This window comes from Olea europaea, unplaced genomic scaffold (genome assembly GCF_002742605.1).
Source record: "Olea europaea var. sylvestris unplaced genomic scaffold, O_europaea_v1 scaffold1456, whole genome shotgun sequence".
In the NCBI taxonomy this organism is placed as follows: Eukaryota; Viridiplantae; Streptophyta; class Magnoliopsida; order Lamiales; family Oleaceae; genus Olea; species Olea europaea.
Genome location: NW_019232108.1, coordinates 149,385 through 164,614, shown reverse-complemented (window position 1 = coordinate 164,614; position 15,230 = coordinate 149,385). Strand labels below are relative to the sequence as shown.

The following is a 15,230-nucleotide window of genomic DNA, read 5'->3' as shown; positions in this document are numbered from 1 at the left end:
CATTCTTCTTTTGATCATCCCTTCTTGAGTCATTTCTCGAGTCTTATTATCCTTCTAGTTTCTTTAATAAGGGTTTGAACATTACAAAGGCCAAATTCTTGATTGAGTTTAGTTAGTTCCTTATATAAGACAAAGAAAACATACAGCAAAAAAGGCAAAAGTGTAAGCTTACTATTGGGAAAAGACAATATTGAATAGAATGCTTGAGTGCAAGCACATGAGGAATATTTTTTTTCTAGTTATACATCTGAAAAAGAAGAATCTACATCTAGGTAGAACAACCAATTCTTCATGTTGAAAGCTATGCAAAAACAATCCTCAAAATTTTGAATGAAAATCTGAATTGCTTTATTCATCAAGCTAATAGCTATTTAAATACAAGAAGGTCCACGAATTTGACAACTACAAAATCCCAAATTCATTGTCATGAATTTTGCAAATTGATCCCAAATGGAACCCCTTAAATCATGCTTATTCCACCTTCAAATAAGGAAGGAATCTAAATTGGCACTCAAGCCTTACAATTCAGCAAAATAATTACAAGAAACAAGAAAGATAAATAGCCATAATAAGAAGATTGCTTTTTCTAAATGGCAGCCAATTAAATCGTGCAAGTCACCAATTTAGGAACCTTTTCCTTTTAATACACCCAATCTTGAGTTGTCTCCTTGAAATATTTTATTGCTTGATTTTTCCAAGGCTTGAATCATGGAAATCCATTCTTGTGGAACACATGGAGTATCTTCCTTGGGCTTCCAAGAATTTGCCTCAGTCAAAATGTTTTGAATCAGCCCATTGAGAGTTTCCTTGAACCTTTTAGCTCAAGCTCTTTGTAGACCAATTGGAACTTGAATAGGATTTGCATTCCATTTATTAGACATGCCCTCATGATTCCCCTCCTCTTGAAAAGGATTTGTCCTCAAATCATAACCTATGTCAAAAGGACTTAAATCAACAACATTGAAAGTGGCACTAACATTGTACTCACCTAGCAAATCCAACATGTATGCATTGTCATTGATATGCTCAAGGACTTTAAAAGGTTCATCTCCCCTAGGAAGCAACTTAGAATTCCTTCGTGTCGAAAATCTCTCTTTCCTCGTGCAAGCAAACCTAATCGCCGGTTTCAAAAATCAGTTTTTGTCGCCCTTTGTTAGATTGTTTTGCATACTACTCCGTCTTCCTCTCAATGTTGAGTCTTGCCTTCTCATGTATCTACCTAACAAGTTCAGCCTTTTTCTTTCCATCCAAATTAGCACGTTCAAACAAGGGTAATGGTGTTAAATCTAATGGAGTTAAATAGTTTAAACCATAAACAATTTCAAACGATGAAAAGTTGGTAGCAGAATGAATAGTACGATTATAATAAGCTCCTGTTTGATCCCCATTACCTGAAAATGAAAATGGGGGGAATAATATTTTTTAGAAAAATGAGTGGTTGAAAAAGAATGAAAAATTTTCGATTTACGTGTAATATTATTTTATGGAAGATTGTGGTTGAAAATAGGAGAGAGAGAAATGGAATGTAATGTAATTTAATTTAATGGGGATCAAACAGGGGCTAAGCAAACTCAACATGTGGCAGACACACTTCCCAAGTTTTGATATTCTTTTTAATAATAGCCCTCCAAAAAGCAGACAAAGTCCCTATTCACTACTTCGGTTTGACCATCAGTTTGTGAATGACAAGTAGTAGAAAATAATAGTTTAGTTCCTAACTTACCCCACAATGTCTTCCAAAAGTAACTCAAGAACGAAACTAATGTCCTAGGCATACCATGCCACGTGCATGTCTCCTATGCAACTTGTGTTGGCACTTCAAATGTTTCAAGGATTCATGATTGGTGTGCATCATGAACTCCTTAGGCCAAAGGTAGTGTTGCCATGTTTCCAAAGTTTGAACCAATGCATACAATTCCTTGTCGTATGTCGGGTAGTTTAAGGCTGCCCTGCTTGACTTCTCATTGAAATATGCAATTGGGTCTCCTCCTTGCATAAGAATTGCACCAATACCCATACCTAAAGCATCACATTCAATTTCAAACGTGTTAGTAAAATCAGATAAAGCAAGTAAAGAAGCATGAATTAATTTTTCCCTGATTAATTGGAACACCTTTTCTTGCTCATCTCCCCATTTGAAACCAACGTTCTTCTTTATTACTTTGGTAAGTGGTGTGCAGTGATGCTACTAAAGTCTTTCACGAACCACCTATGAAAACTAATGAGTCCATGAAAACTACAAACATGACACACACTCATGGGACTCGGCCATTTAGATAAGTCTTTATCGATGCAAAAGGTGAACTTCTTCAAATTAGCAAATAACTTCTCTTTTAAATGCACAACATGATCATCAAAGTTTTTGCTATAAATGAGTATATAATCAAAATGTCTAACAAGACGCCTATGAAAGCACGTAAAAGATGGTTCATTAATCGCATGAAGATACTTAGTGCATTAGTATTCCAAATGGCATAACTAACCGAGATACAAACCATGTTTCATTTTAAAAGCAGTTTTCCACTCATCGCCCTCTTTCATCCTTATTTGATGGTATCCACTCTTTAAATCAATCTTAGAAAATACATAAGATGTCATCTAAGTAAGGAATAGGATGTTGATATAAGTGGTGTGCAGTGATGCTACTAAAGTCTTTCACGAACCACCTATAAAAACTAGTGAGTCCATGAAAACTACAAACATGACTCACACTCGTGGGACTCGGCCATTTCGATAAGTCTTTATCGGTGCAAAAGGTGAGGTTCTTCAAATTAGCAAATAACTTCTCTTTTAAATGCACAACATGATCATCAAAGTTTTTTCTATAAATGAGTATATGACCAAAATGTCTAACAAGACGCCTATGAAAGCACGTAAAAGATGGTTCATTAATCGCATGAAGATACTTAGTGCATTAGTATTCCAAATGGCATAACGAACTGAGATACAAACCATGTTTCATTTTAAAAGCAGTTTTCCACTCATCGCCCTCTTTCATCCTTATTTGATGGCATCCACTCTTTAAATCAATCTTAGAAAATACATAAGATGTCATCTAAGTAAGGAATAGGATGTCGATATTTTATTGTCATATTGTTGACTGCTAGGCTGTCAATGCAAATTCTCCACGTCCCATGCTTCTTCGGAACCAAAATCACTGAAATGGTGCACGGACTCCTGCTATTTCTCACATATCCCTTTTCCATCAATTCATTGACTTGCCTTTGTGGTTCCTTTGTCTCTTCTGAATTGCTTCCATAAGCAGGTCGATTTGGATTGGAAGCACTAGGCACAAAATCGAACTCCTGCAAAAGAGAAACAATGGAACTAGGCAAAAGTACAATCATTGGCTGATTTGAAAACATCGCTCTTTTTATTTCACTCACTTTTGCATAGAAAGTTGTTTTTCTCTCAATGGCCGAATCTGCTCTCTTGTCTTCTCTCTGAATTTTCTCGGCCTCTCGTGTTTCTTTCTTTTGGTTTTCACTTTTTTTCTTTTTCTCACTCTCTTTCTTTTGATCAACCTTTTTTTGTAACCTCACTTGATCTTCATAACCTGCTTTGGTGTGAAAGGTCACAAACGAGTATTTGTTGTTGAAGCCATCATACTTAACACGCCAATCAAATTGCCATGGCCGGCCTAGTAACAAGTGTCCAGCTTGCATTGGAGCTCACAAAACTTCATTTTCATACTTTCCAATGTGGAAGGAATCTAACACCTGTTTGTTCACCCTCACCTCCCCACTATCATTGAGCCATTTCAACTTGTAAGGCTGAGAATGTTTAATTGTAGGCAGCCCTAATTTATAAACCATTGTAGTGCAAGCAACGTTAGTACAACTTCCTCCATCAATAATCACACTACATGCCTAATTTTGCACATGGCATCTAGTATGAAATATGTTTTCTCGCTGCACTTCATCATCTTCCTTGATCTGCACACTTAGAGCTCTCATCGCAACCAACAATTTTCCTTGGGCGGCGTATTCCTCATCACCCACATCCTCCAATAGCGACATAGATTCAGTGTCTTCTTCACCCTCGGTCTCAACTTCACCATAATCTCGCAATACCATAACTCTTTTGTTCGGACATTGGCTCGCCATGTGACTTCTGCCTTGGCATTTAAAACACTTAATATCATGATTTCGAGTGGTTGAAGAATTCAGTTTGCCTTGATTTCTATGGCTGGTTATTCCTTGCTTTTGCTTAGTTCTGAGGCTGACCATGGCATGTTTCTACTCTTTCTTCACGAAATTGGGCTTCCAAGATGAAACTGAGTTAGGGTGTTGTCATGTACAACAACCCCTCCTTTTCAGTTGGTTCTCAATTTTTATAGGTATGTGAACCATATCTTCCAATTCCATATAATGTTGCAGCTCCACCAAATTAGCGATTTCATGATTCAAACCAACCACAAACCTAGCCATAGTAGCCTCTCGATCCTCCTCTACATTCGCTCAGATCATAGCGATTTCCATTTGGGTAATTGGTGCAAAATGTCCCTACCTTTCAGTTTCATTGTGGAAAACATTCCTACCTTTCATTTTTTTGGCATTTTTACCCTCAAATCAACCTTTCGTTGCGATGAAGGTCCTTCCATCCAAGTTCCATCCATTTTGCCGTTAATTAAAGAGAGAGAGCCATTTTTTGTCCAGTCAGCAAGGGTAAAATCGTCTCACCTATTGAATCCCTTATTCCCGCCTTCTACGTAGTCCATATATATAAAAGTTGCTGAAAAATGGGTGTGAAAATACTTTAAATTATTACATTAAATAAGGAAAAAAATGTCGTTAATTAAAGAACAGATCACGGGTTAATTTCGACCATCACTGCTGCTTTTATGTTAGGTTTCTGGAAAAATGTAGTAAGAAATATATTGAATGGTTGGTGAATTTATATAGATGACTGCTTGATATTTATTTCTAGTTTATGCTTATTGTGGCCATGGGATAAATTGAGGAGATCGAGTGGAAATGGGTGCTGTGAAGTATGTATCGGTTCTATGTATCAGTTCAATGGTGAATGACCCATTTTGGCTCATTGGAGAAGATGAATGGGTACTGTTCGAAATTGAATGAACCTTGCGCTAATAATCCCTACGTATTTATAATTTTGGCTTAAAACATCCCTACCTATAAAATTTTTTGCGAGTACAGTCCCTTACCTTTCAGAAATATTTGCTAATAACGTCCCTACTTTTTAGAAATATTTGCGAATAACGTCCCTGACTTTTAGAAAAAATTTGGCGAGAGAATTCCATGTTTTCTTCCATATACCACCTATTGATACACACCAACTCAAAAGTCCCTAAGTACACAATTTTATTACAGAATCTGAGACACAATTCATCCACCAATCAATCGAAGACTGAAACAAAAATATCCAGTACCTGCTGAAGCAAAAATAATTGAAAACTAAAGCAAAAATAGATACAATTCATTTCAACTGTGCAAAAATATCTAGTGTGACAGAAACATAATTCTAGTGTGCAAAAATATTTGCTAATAACGTCCCTACTTTTTAGAAATATTTGCGAATAACGTCCCTGACTTTTAGAAAAAATTTGGCGAGAGAATTCCATGTTTTCTTCCATATACCACCTATTGATACACACCAACTCAAAAGTCCCTAAGTACACAATTTTATTACAGAATCTGAGACACAATTCATCCACCAATCAATCGAAGACTGAAACAAAAATATCCAGTACCTGCTGAAGCAAAAATAATTGAAAACTAAAGCAAAAATAGATACAATTCATTTCAACTGTGCAAAAATATCTAGTGTGACAGAAACATAATTCCTAAACTTGCTACATTCTTCCAGTACATAAACATCAAAAAAGGTTCCCAAAGTGCTATATTATATCCACTACATGCAGACAATTTGTGCACTAAATAACAAAAACAAAAGCCAAAAAATTAATAAGTGAACTTAGCAGACCCAGACAGCTTCATCCTAACAAGGTACTAGAGGTGGTGCCCCTTTGCAGCCTCTCCTATTGTGTCCTGCTTCACCGTACTTCGTATATGTCATTATTAGCCCCGATCTTTTTTGTTGACCTTCCGTTGTTCCTAAAGTTGATTGTGAAATATTGACATTTCTCTTGGACTGATTGGACCTCTTCGGCTGACTTGAAGAAGCCACCTCATTCGGCTCGTTTATTCTATTTTTCTTTGGCCTCCGAGGCCTCTTCGTGTATACTGGTGGAGTGAGAGGGTTCAAACCTGGGGTAGGCCATGCGTCCGGACCTGTGATGGGAGAAATTGATGGCGTATATGTTCTCATGTATGCATCCTTCTTATAGATGTCATCCACGAACTCCAACACGTTCAGGCCTCTAGATATAATTGAGGCAATGACATGGCTACATGCAATTCCTGATAATTGCCAACCACGGCATGTACAAGTTCGTGCCCTTAAATCTAAAGCATGTAGCACAATCCCGACATTGTGGCGAACTTGGAACTTTTCATTACCTGCGTACTCAGCCCACTGAAACCTTGCAAGTTTACCATTTTTATCCAAAATCTTCTGCATTCTAGGTCCAACTGCTGTTGTCCACCTATAACAAGACTCTCTACGGGACACAATTCTCCTCATCAAATATACCCTAATATCCTCCAACATGGTTAAGATCGGCTTCTCTTTTACAGCCACAATTGTGCTATTAAATGATTCACATAAGTTGTTGAGAAGCATGTCACACTGATTCCACTCTCTAAAGTGGGATTTACTCCATTGGGAAGCTGGTTTTTCTTCAAGCCATCCATAAGCAGCCGGGTCCAAGTCCATCATCCGTTGCACGTGCTGACGCCACTGTGATATAGTAGTGGCCCTGGCTACATCCCACAAACAGTTCTTCAATGCTAAACCCTTGTGACAGAAGCTGAAATTGTTGTATAGATGTCTGACACACATCCTATGCTCCAAATTCTCAAACAATGTCCCAATTGCATTTGTCAATCCCTTTTGCTGATCTGAAATGAATATCCAATGTTGACTGCTATGTATGTGCAAATCATCCTTCAATAACTCCAAAAACCATTTCCAATTATCCCCATTTTCAACCTCCACAACTGCATATACCACCAGATACATACCATTATTCGCATCAACACCAACTGCTGTCAACAATTGACCACCAAGCTCTGTCTTCAAAAAGCAGCCATCTACCCCAATCACCCTTATGCAACCTCGAATAAAACCATCTCTCAATGCCCCAATGCAAATATACAACCGTCGAAATTCTCCAACGTGCCCCTCAACCAATGCAGTGGTCCCAATATTTGTCCTCTTTAACTCCTCACAATAATCCCACAGTAATTTGTAATGCTCCACCACACTCCCTCTAATTTTTTCGAGCGCCTTCTCCTCTGATCTATATGCCTACCAGGCTGAGATATCACCTAAACCATCTCGCTTAACCCTCTCCATATATACAGTAACTAACATATTTTGCTCAGCCCTCCAATCAGTTAAATATCTATCTGCCAAATAGCATGAGGTCACCCTAAAGTTCTTGTATACCATGGGACAAGTATGCTGCTCCACAAAAGTTTTGATCACCCAACTTGCCTTACCATGCTCCTTTGGAGCATACAACACCCACAGACAATCTCCCTTACACTTGACTCTCAATCTATGAGCATCATCCTTTTTGAACTTAATCTCTCTATTGTTTGTAACTGAATGTGAGGTGATTGCAGCCTTTAGTACGGCCTTCGACTCAAATATCAAGCCTGCATAGTCAAAAAAATTCAATGTATATCAGACCTCATGACACTAAAGTACATAAGCAAGTTTAAATTTGAAGTAAAGAATAATGTTCAAGTTACCTGTTTTGAACACTGGATCCTCCATATCTGTCCCCACATTGATAGCATCATTGGAAGCCCTCCTTCTTGAAGCTCTATTACCTTCCTCTTCATTATAAATGCTTCGTAAATCATCGGAGTCCCCGTAGTCGGTATCTGAATTTCTAACTGGCTGCTCATTCGACATACCAAGTCCGAAATCAAAATGAACTCTTTCACTCTTTCCTTCAGCAGTATCTACAAGCTCCGGCTCCATCTCATAATCGAATTCCACCAAACCTTCAACTTCCTCTTCTTCCACCCTTGTTTCTTCATTTTGATCTTCCTCCGGATTCAAATCACTTACATTTGTATCTCCCTCATTTTTGGTATTGTAAGGTTTGCTCGTATTGTGACCACAACTCGTCAGCATTTTCATCAAAATATTTATCTGATCATCTTCAGGCTCATTTCCTTCTTTTTCAGCAATTGAAGGGATATAACAACCTTCAAATGGTTGGTCTTCGTCAACTTGTGAATGTGAAGGATTCCACGGCAATGTATATAATTGCTTTTGGGCTACAACATATATTTTCACATCCGGACATCCATTCCTATCCCTAAGCATTCCGTTAATAGCCTCTTCACTCTCTAGTCTCATCAACCCCTTCCCTAAGCTCAATTTTTGCTTCTTATAGTAAAATTGTAACACACTTTCATCACAAGTGCCGTCTAAGAATTTACGCAAATTCTCTCTATTGTACCATTTAGCATGAAAGAAGTCGACGAAAAGAACGGACCCCCCTTCATAAACCGCATTGTTTGGCTTATCATAAAATTGGCCCCCATAATGCATTTCGATAGTAAAATATTCAGACCTACCACCTGTAAGCAATCATATAAAGTTTACATCAAAATCAACCAACAACTTAGGGATGACATTGACAGAACTCAATGCAAGAGGACATAACTCAATCGTATAATGTTAATAACCACGTGGACATTGACAGACTCAACCTCAACACTGAAACATGGATATCTTCTATGGCAGTAATACATCAAAAACAGAAAAGTAGGAAATACAACACTAACAACATTCCACTAAAATTTTATAGCTCAATGAAAATAATTAGAGTGACATAACTCAACCTAAACACCCAAAAAAAAAAAATTCAAAATAGATACGAATGCATGCCAAAGGGAAATACGAGTGACAGAAAACAGACATAAATTGGGGGATTCCAATTCGAAATTTTGTCAATGCACACTGGAATCAGAGAAGTTCATAAAAAAAATAGGGGATGAACTACATACCATATCTGGGTCGTTCGTCGCCGGGGTTTCTCAAATATGGAAGAAACATGTTTTTCCTTGAAGGCCTGCGTAACGACAATAAACACTATCAAAACCCTACACGTACACTTAATCATGCAAAGCACTACAATACGAAATGGAAAACGAAAATACACAAGTAATGATTCTTACCCGACGTCGCTCACTGGACAAACTCCCAACGCAAGCTTCCATTATGCCGGCTGCTGGTATGCGACCATACGAGAGGAGAATGGAGCGATAATTGTTGAAATGGAAGATAAATGGGAATTTTTGAAGAAGCGCGAGAGAGTCGAAGGAAACCGTTCGGGCTGTGAAGTGTGAAGAAGGAAGAAAATGAGGGGTTTCGTTGGGTGAGACGGTTTTACCCCTGCTGACTGAACAAAAAATGGCTCTCTCTCTTTGATTAACGGCAAAATGGATGGAACTTGGACGGAAGGACCTTCATCGCAACGAAAGGTTGATTTAAGGGCAAAAATGCCAAAAAATGAAAGGTAGGAACGTTTTCCACAATGAAACTGGAAGGTAGGGACGTTTTGCGCCAATTACCCATTTCCATTTCCTTATAATAATCCTCCACACTCCAATTACCTTGTGTTACAACTTTGCAATTTTTGGTACAATTTACGGTAGTAATGGCTTGGAACAAACCACCTCCTTGTCACAGTTTTCATGTGCTCCCAAGTCTCTACTGGGCGCTCTCTATTTCTCCTCCGGTTTAACACTAGTTGTTCCCATCAAAAAATCGCATAGTCGGAAAATTGAATGACTGCAAGTTTAACCTTTTTAAGCTCGGAATAATTATGACAATCAAACACTACTTCTACCTTTTTTTTCCCACTCAAGGTAAGCCTCAAGATCATTCTTGCCTTGAAATGGTGAAATCTTTATCTTAATACTACCCAAGTTATTATCTTCCCGATTTCTAGCCTCTCTACCGTCCATATCTCCTATTACTAACATCTGAATCCTGATCATCTTCCACACCAAAATGATCCCCATAAAGTACATCTTGAACTCTCACCTCACTAGGTTGAAAAATTCTCCCTCTTCTTTGTACATTAGGAGCATTTTGTGCCCGCTCCACTCGTGCATTCTCTACCTTATCTATCCGCTCATGAACCTGCTCCATCTCTGCTCTCAACAGTCTCCTCATCTCACCCATCAACGTTTCATGATGCATCTCTGGAAGTATTTGTGTTCTTGTTGTCCAACATGTTTGCTGTAAACAAAGTTAGAAAAAAATGACCTCACACACTTCCTTACATTTTTTTTCACTCAAAAAATGATTCACTCAATTCCACTCGTGTTTCACCTAAAACGAAATCAGATTGGCTTTTACCCTCTTATGTGCTCACTATTGCCTTTTTTCCACTCGTAGTAAACCTTTTTTTTTTTTTTGGATAAGGTACTTGTATTATATAAAAAAATGTGAAAGTAAATTACAAAAACACAGGGGCATAACCCAAAAAAACAAGGCTAGGAACATGTTTTCCTAACACCAATAATTATAGCCTAGATTAGTGCTCATAACCTAACCACGATAATAAAAACAATAAAAAATATCTTCAAAAAAACCCCATGAGCGTTGAAGCTATCTATTCTCATTAGATGGAACCAAGCCCCTACATAAATTTACTTGTTGACAAATAGAAAAAACAATGTCTCCAATAACTACACACTTGTGTTTTGGAGCCTCTCCATGGATCCTAGTTCACTCATGCCAAATAGAATAAATCAAAGTCGCAAACATCTGGCAAACTCTGTTGAAACCAAGGCAAGTTACATTTCTCATGCAAATCGTGGCAAACCTGCTCAGAAAATGAGCAAGTAAAGAAAAGATGATCAATATCCTCCACTGAACAACCACAGAGCACACAATGCATAGACTGTACAAACCAAAGCAAAGATGCTTTTTCTGTGTAAAGATGCCACCTTGAATTGTTAGCCAAAGTATAAATGCATGACATGGAATACACTTAGGAAACCATACAATGCGATACCAGGTCACCCTAGGGCAACAAAGTCAAAGAGACTCCCAAGCACTTCAGACAGAGAAGACTCCATGCACATCATCCATCCATTGCAAGACATCCTCTCTATTATTATCCGCCTGAAAAGTATCAAGTGTTTCTCCCATCAAGTTAGACAACATGGGGAACGAATTGATGGCCACCTCCAAGTATCACCCACAACAATATCAGCCATCTTAGTTATTCTACTCAATCTGGATTCATGAATGATCCCCTCATTGAGAATCTTCTCTAAAGGGTCAAAAGGGTGCCAATTATCATACCAAAGCGAAGCACGTCTACCATTTCCAATTCTGGATTTCATTTTGTCCCTCCCTATATATCGGAGTCCAAGAATTTTCCTCGAACCCCAAAAGCAATCCTTAGGGCACTTCAATTTCGAAATGCTCTGACCTCTAAGTAAATGACATCGTGCCCATGAAACCAAAAAAGAGGAGTCAGAATTCGTCCATAGGGACCAAAGCTGCTTTAACATGGTAGCCTTATTCCAAATCTCCATACTTCGCAGACCCAAGCCACCCTCCTCCTTAGGCATACAAGTTTTTGTCCAAGCAACTTTAGCCCCTCCGGTGCCAAGGTCACTACCCATCCACAAGAAGGCCCATAGTGTATTTTCCACTTGTTTGATCACAACCTTGGGTAAAATAAATACCGAAGACACTATATACCTGAATAGAAAATAACATAGACTTAATGTGTTGTGACTTGCCTGTATAGGAGAGCGTTCGACTTGTCAAACTCTTAGCCCTAGCTATAATACGGCCCACCAATAGTTTACAATCCAAAGCCCACAATCTGCTAGAGATAAGTGGACACCAAGATAACGTTCCGTAGGATACCCTCCTTATAACCCAAAATATCAAGCAACTGATCCTTAAGATATGAAGAAACACCACTAGCAAATAGATTGCTCTTATCTTGATTAGGAGTAAGACTAGAAAAAGCTCTGAATTGATGAAGGCATTCCCCCAATGAGGGCTACAAAACCAACCTCAGCTCTATAAAAGACCATAAGATGATCAGCAAAACACAAGTGGGTGATCCTCTCCTTCTCACACCTCCAGTGGTATTTAAAATCCTGTTTAGCAACCATCAACCCCATTAACCTTGAAAGACCTCCATTGCCAAGACAAACGGGTAGGGAAACAAAGGATCTCCTTGTCTCAAACTTCTCCCATTGGCAAAGAAACCATGAAACTCCCCATTAATGGAAATCAAAAACCGAGTGGTCGCCACACTCAGTAAACCTAACAACTCTCTGGGGAAAACCAAGCACCACTAAAATCGCAAAGAGAAAATCCCAACAAACAAAATCATATGCTTTCATGAGATCAACTTTAAGAGCATAACTAGGCAATCCTCCACTGCAGTGATAATTCCTCATCAACTCTTGGGAAAGAAGGATATTATCACTATTATGCCTTCCTTTAACAAAAGCAGTTTGTTGAGCTCCAACAATGTCTGGGAGCACCATCTTAATTCTGTGGGCTATTACTTAGCAATATATTTATAAATAGTATTGCAACAAGAGATAGGTCTAAAGTCCTTTACCTGAGAAGGATTTGGAACCTTAGGGACCAATGCGATGGTAGTAGCATTAACTTGCTTCAATAGTTGCCATGAGTCGAAGAAAGACTTGATGGCACATAGAAAATCGTTCCCCACAATACTTCAAGTCCTCTTGAAGAAACCGCATTAAAACCATCTGGCCCCGGAGCCTTATTGTCTTTCAAAGAGAACAAAACCCCCTTAATCTACTCAAATGACACATCTCTATCAAGGTTTTCATTCTGCAATGCTGTGATACTCTTAGGAAGAGCTTTTCAAAGCAAGTCCATATCTAAGCTCTCACCAATAGGTTGCTGTCCAAGGAGATTTCAATAGAATGCAACGATAACTTCACTAACCTCATGCGGTTCCTCCACTCTAGTACCATCGTCTTTACAAATGGAAACCACCTTACTTTGGCCATAGTGACTTTCATAGCCTTGAAGAAGAAAGCAATGTTTCGGACTCCTAAATTCAGCCATTTAACACGAGCTTTTTGTCTCAAAAGGCCTTCCTCAGCCCTACTCAACTCACAAAGTTCCTTTTGTAACCGAGCCTCCTCCCTATGTTTAGATTGATCCAAAGGTGAATCTTGAATCAAACTTTGAACATCCTCTAAATCAATTCGGGCTTGAGTAATTCTCATAAGTAGATTTGAAAAATGCTCATTAAAATCTTTCAAGGCAAGCTTCAGCTTCTTCAACTTCAAACACAAACAAAACATAGGAGTTCCCTCGATAGCTTCACCCAGATCTAAGCCACCAAAGGAAAGAAATCTGGGTGACCCATCCAATAGTCAAAGAAACAGAATGGAATCTTTCTACTTAGCAAGGCAAGTTTCAAAACCATAGGAGAGTGATCCGACACATCTGCAATAAGAAGAGTAGCTTTCAATCCCTGAACCTCATCCTCCCACTTCGAATTCACCAATACACAATCTAGTTTCTTGAGAATAGGATCTGATATATGCTTATTAGACTATGTATATAAACAACCATCAAACTTCAAATCATCCAAATCCACTATTGCCATGTGATTCCCAAGATCATCTTGCCATGGAAGCCAAGAAGAACCACCTACAACTTTGGAAGGGGAGGGAATAGAATTGAAGTCTTCCAAGACCACCGATGGCAAGTGTGCAAAACCTCCATGCCTAGCTACTAAATCAGCCCATAGATCAACATGCTTCACTGGGTTATTATCCCCATACAACTCCATTTAGCATTTACCACTGACACCTCCATTTACCATTACATTTATTAACACGAACATGAATAGCTTGAGCCGAGCAACCCAACAGCAAAACATGTACATCACTTGGTTTCCAACATATCCAAATTCTACCAAGCGGAGAACAATTATGATTAGTAAGGACACTCCAAGACTTGAAAATGGCATTCACCATCTTATTTTGATTCTTCTCCTTAACTTTAGTTTCCACCAACCCATACAAAGAAAGCCTATTGGACGAAATGAGGCTCTTTACTTAGATTGTTTAATGGGTCATTTAACCCTCTGATAGTCCAGCATCCAAAAATCATAATTTAAGTCGAGAGAATCACCACCTCAATATACCTAGCGCCATCTGCCTCCCATAGGGTAGTGATGTTTCTTACCCTTATATGCTTTCTCCCCAACACATTAGAATTCGAGACCTATCAGAGTCACCGGGTGAAGATGACTTATTAATCTCTCCATGAGCTACCTTAAAAACCTCTAGCTACTTGTCATGATCACTCTGCAAAGGTAACATAATCAACCTCTCCTTGGAATTATCTGCGAAAGTATGGATGCCATCTACTTGAATAGGAGTAGGAACACGAGAATCAACACTACCTATAGGCTTCCTCTTATGTGAGACACAGGTCCACTCAACATTTCTTGGAAGTGTCTTCCCTATGGCAAGAACTTGATCTCAATTACGAAGGAGTGGGACGATTACATCATCAAGTAAAAAAAAGTGCTTGAAAACAAGCAAGCTTTCAAATTCTTGGTTAGCCTTAATCGCGGCTTAGACGATGTTAGAGGAGGAGTTTTGGGCTGAAAGCAACCGCCTTTCACACCAGAGTTCGTCGAAGTGAAAAGCAAGAAGAGGTGAAAGCATAGAAGGCAACCATGAAGTGTTTAAGAAAGTTCAAGGCCGGAGGAAAGGAAGAAATCCTCTCAAAACCTAAACTCGGTGAACCCCAAGAAGATCAAAATCTTCTTCGAATCAAATAGGCTAACGTGAAGTTCAAGAAGATCAAAGTCTTCTTCAAATCAAGGCTGTGTCAAGGATTTTGGGATTTTAGATTTTGACCACACGGATTTGTGGAAGCAATAAAGAAAGAACAAAGATGAAAATAACTTTGAAACAGGAATTAGATACTTCCTTTTTTTCTTTTTCTTTCTTGGTTTTTTTGTTTTGTTTTGTTTTGTTTTGTTTTTGTTTTTGTTTTTGTTTTTGTTTTTGTTTTTGTTTTTTTAATTTTTTTGTACAAACCTGTAACTAGAACCAGGCTATGATACCAAATGATAT

The 15,230-nt window shown here is 38.5% G+C and overlaps 1 protein-coding gene across 1 annotated transcript; it reads right to left on the bottom strand.

Annotated features, from left to right (window-relative positions):
• Positions 1-5,202: 5,202 nt before the first annotated feature.
• Positions 5,203-7,536, bottom strand: LOC111376128. The gene is made up of 6 exons (XM_022999055.1): positions 7,447-7,536; positions 6,138-7,392; positions 5,833-5,896; positions 5,653-5,713; positions 5,393-5,395; positions 5,203-5,310 (listed from the first exon to the last, which is right to left on the bottom strand). The coding sequence occupies exons 1-6, from the start codon at positions 7,534-7,536 to the stop codon at positions 5,203-5,205; spliced, it is 1,581 nt and encodes a 526-aa protein (XP_022854823.1).
• Positions 7,537-15,230: the final 7,694 nt, after the last annotated feature.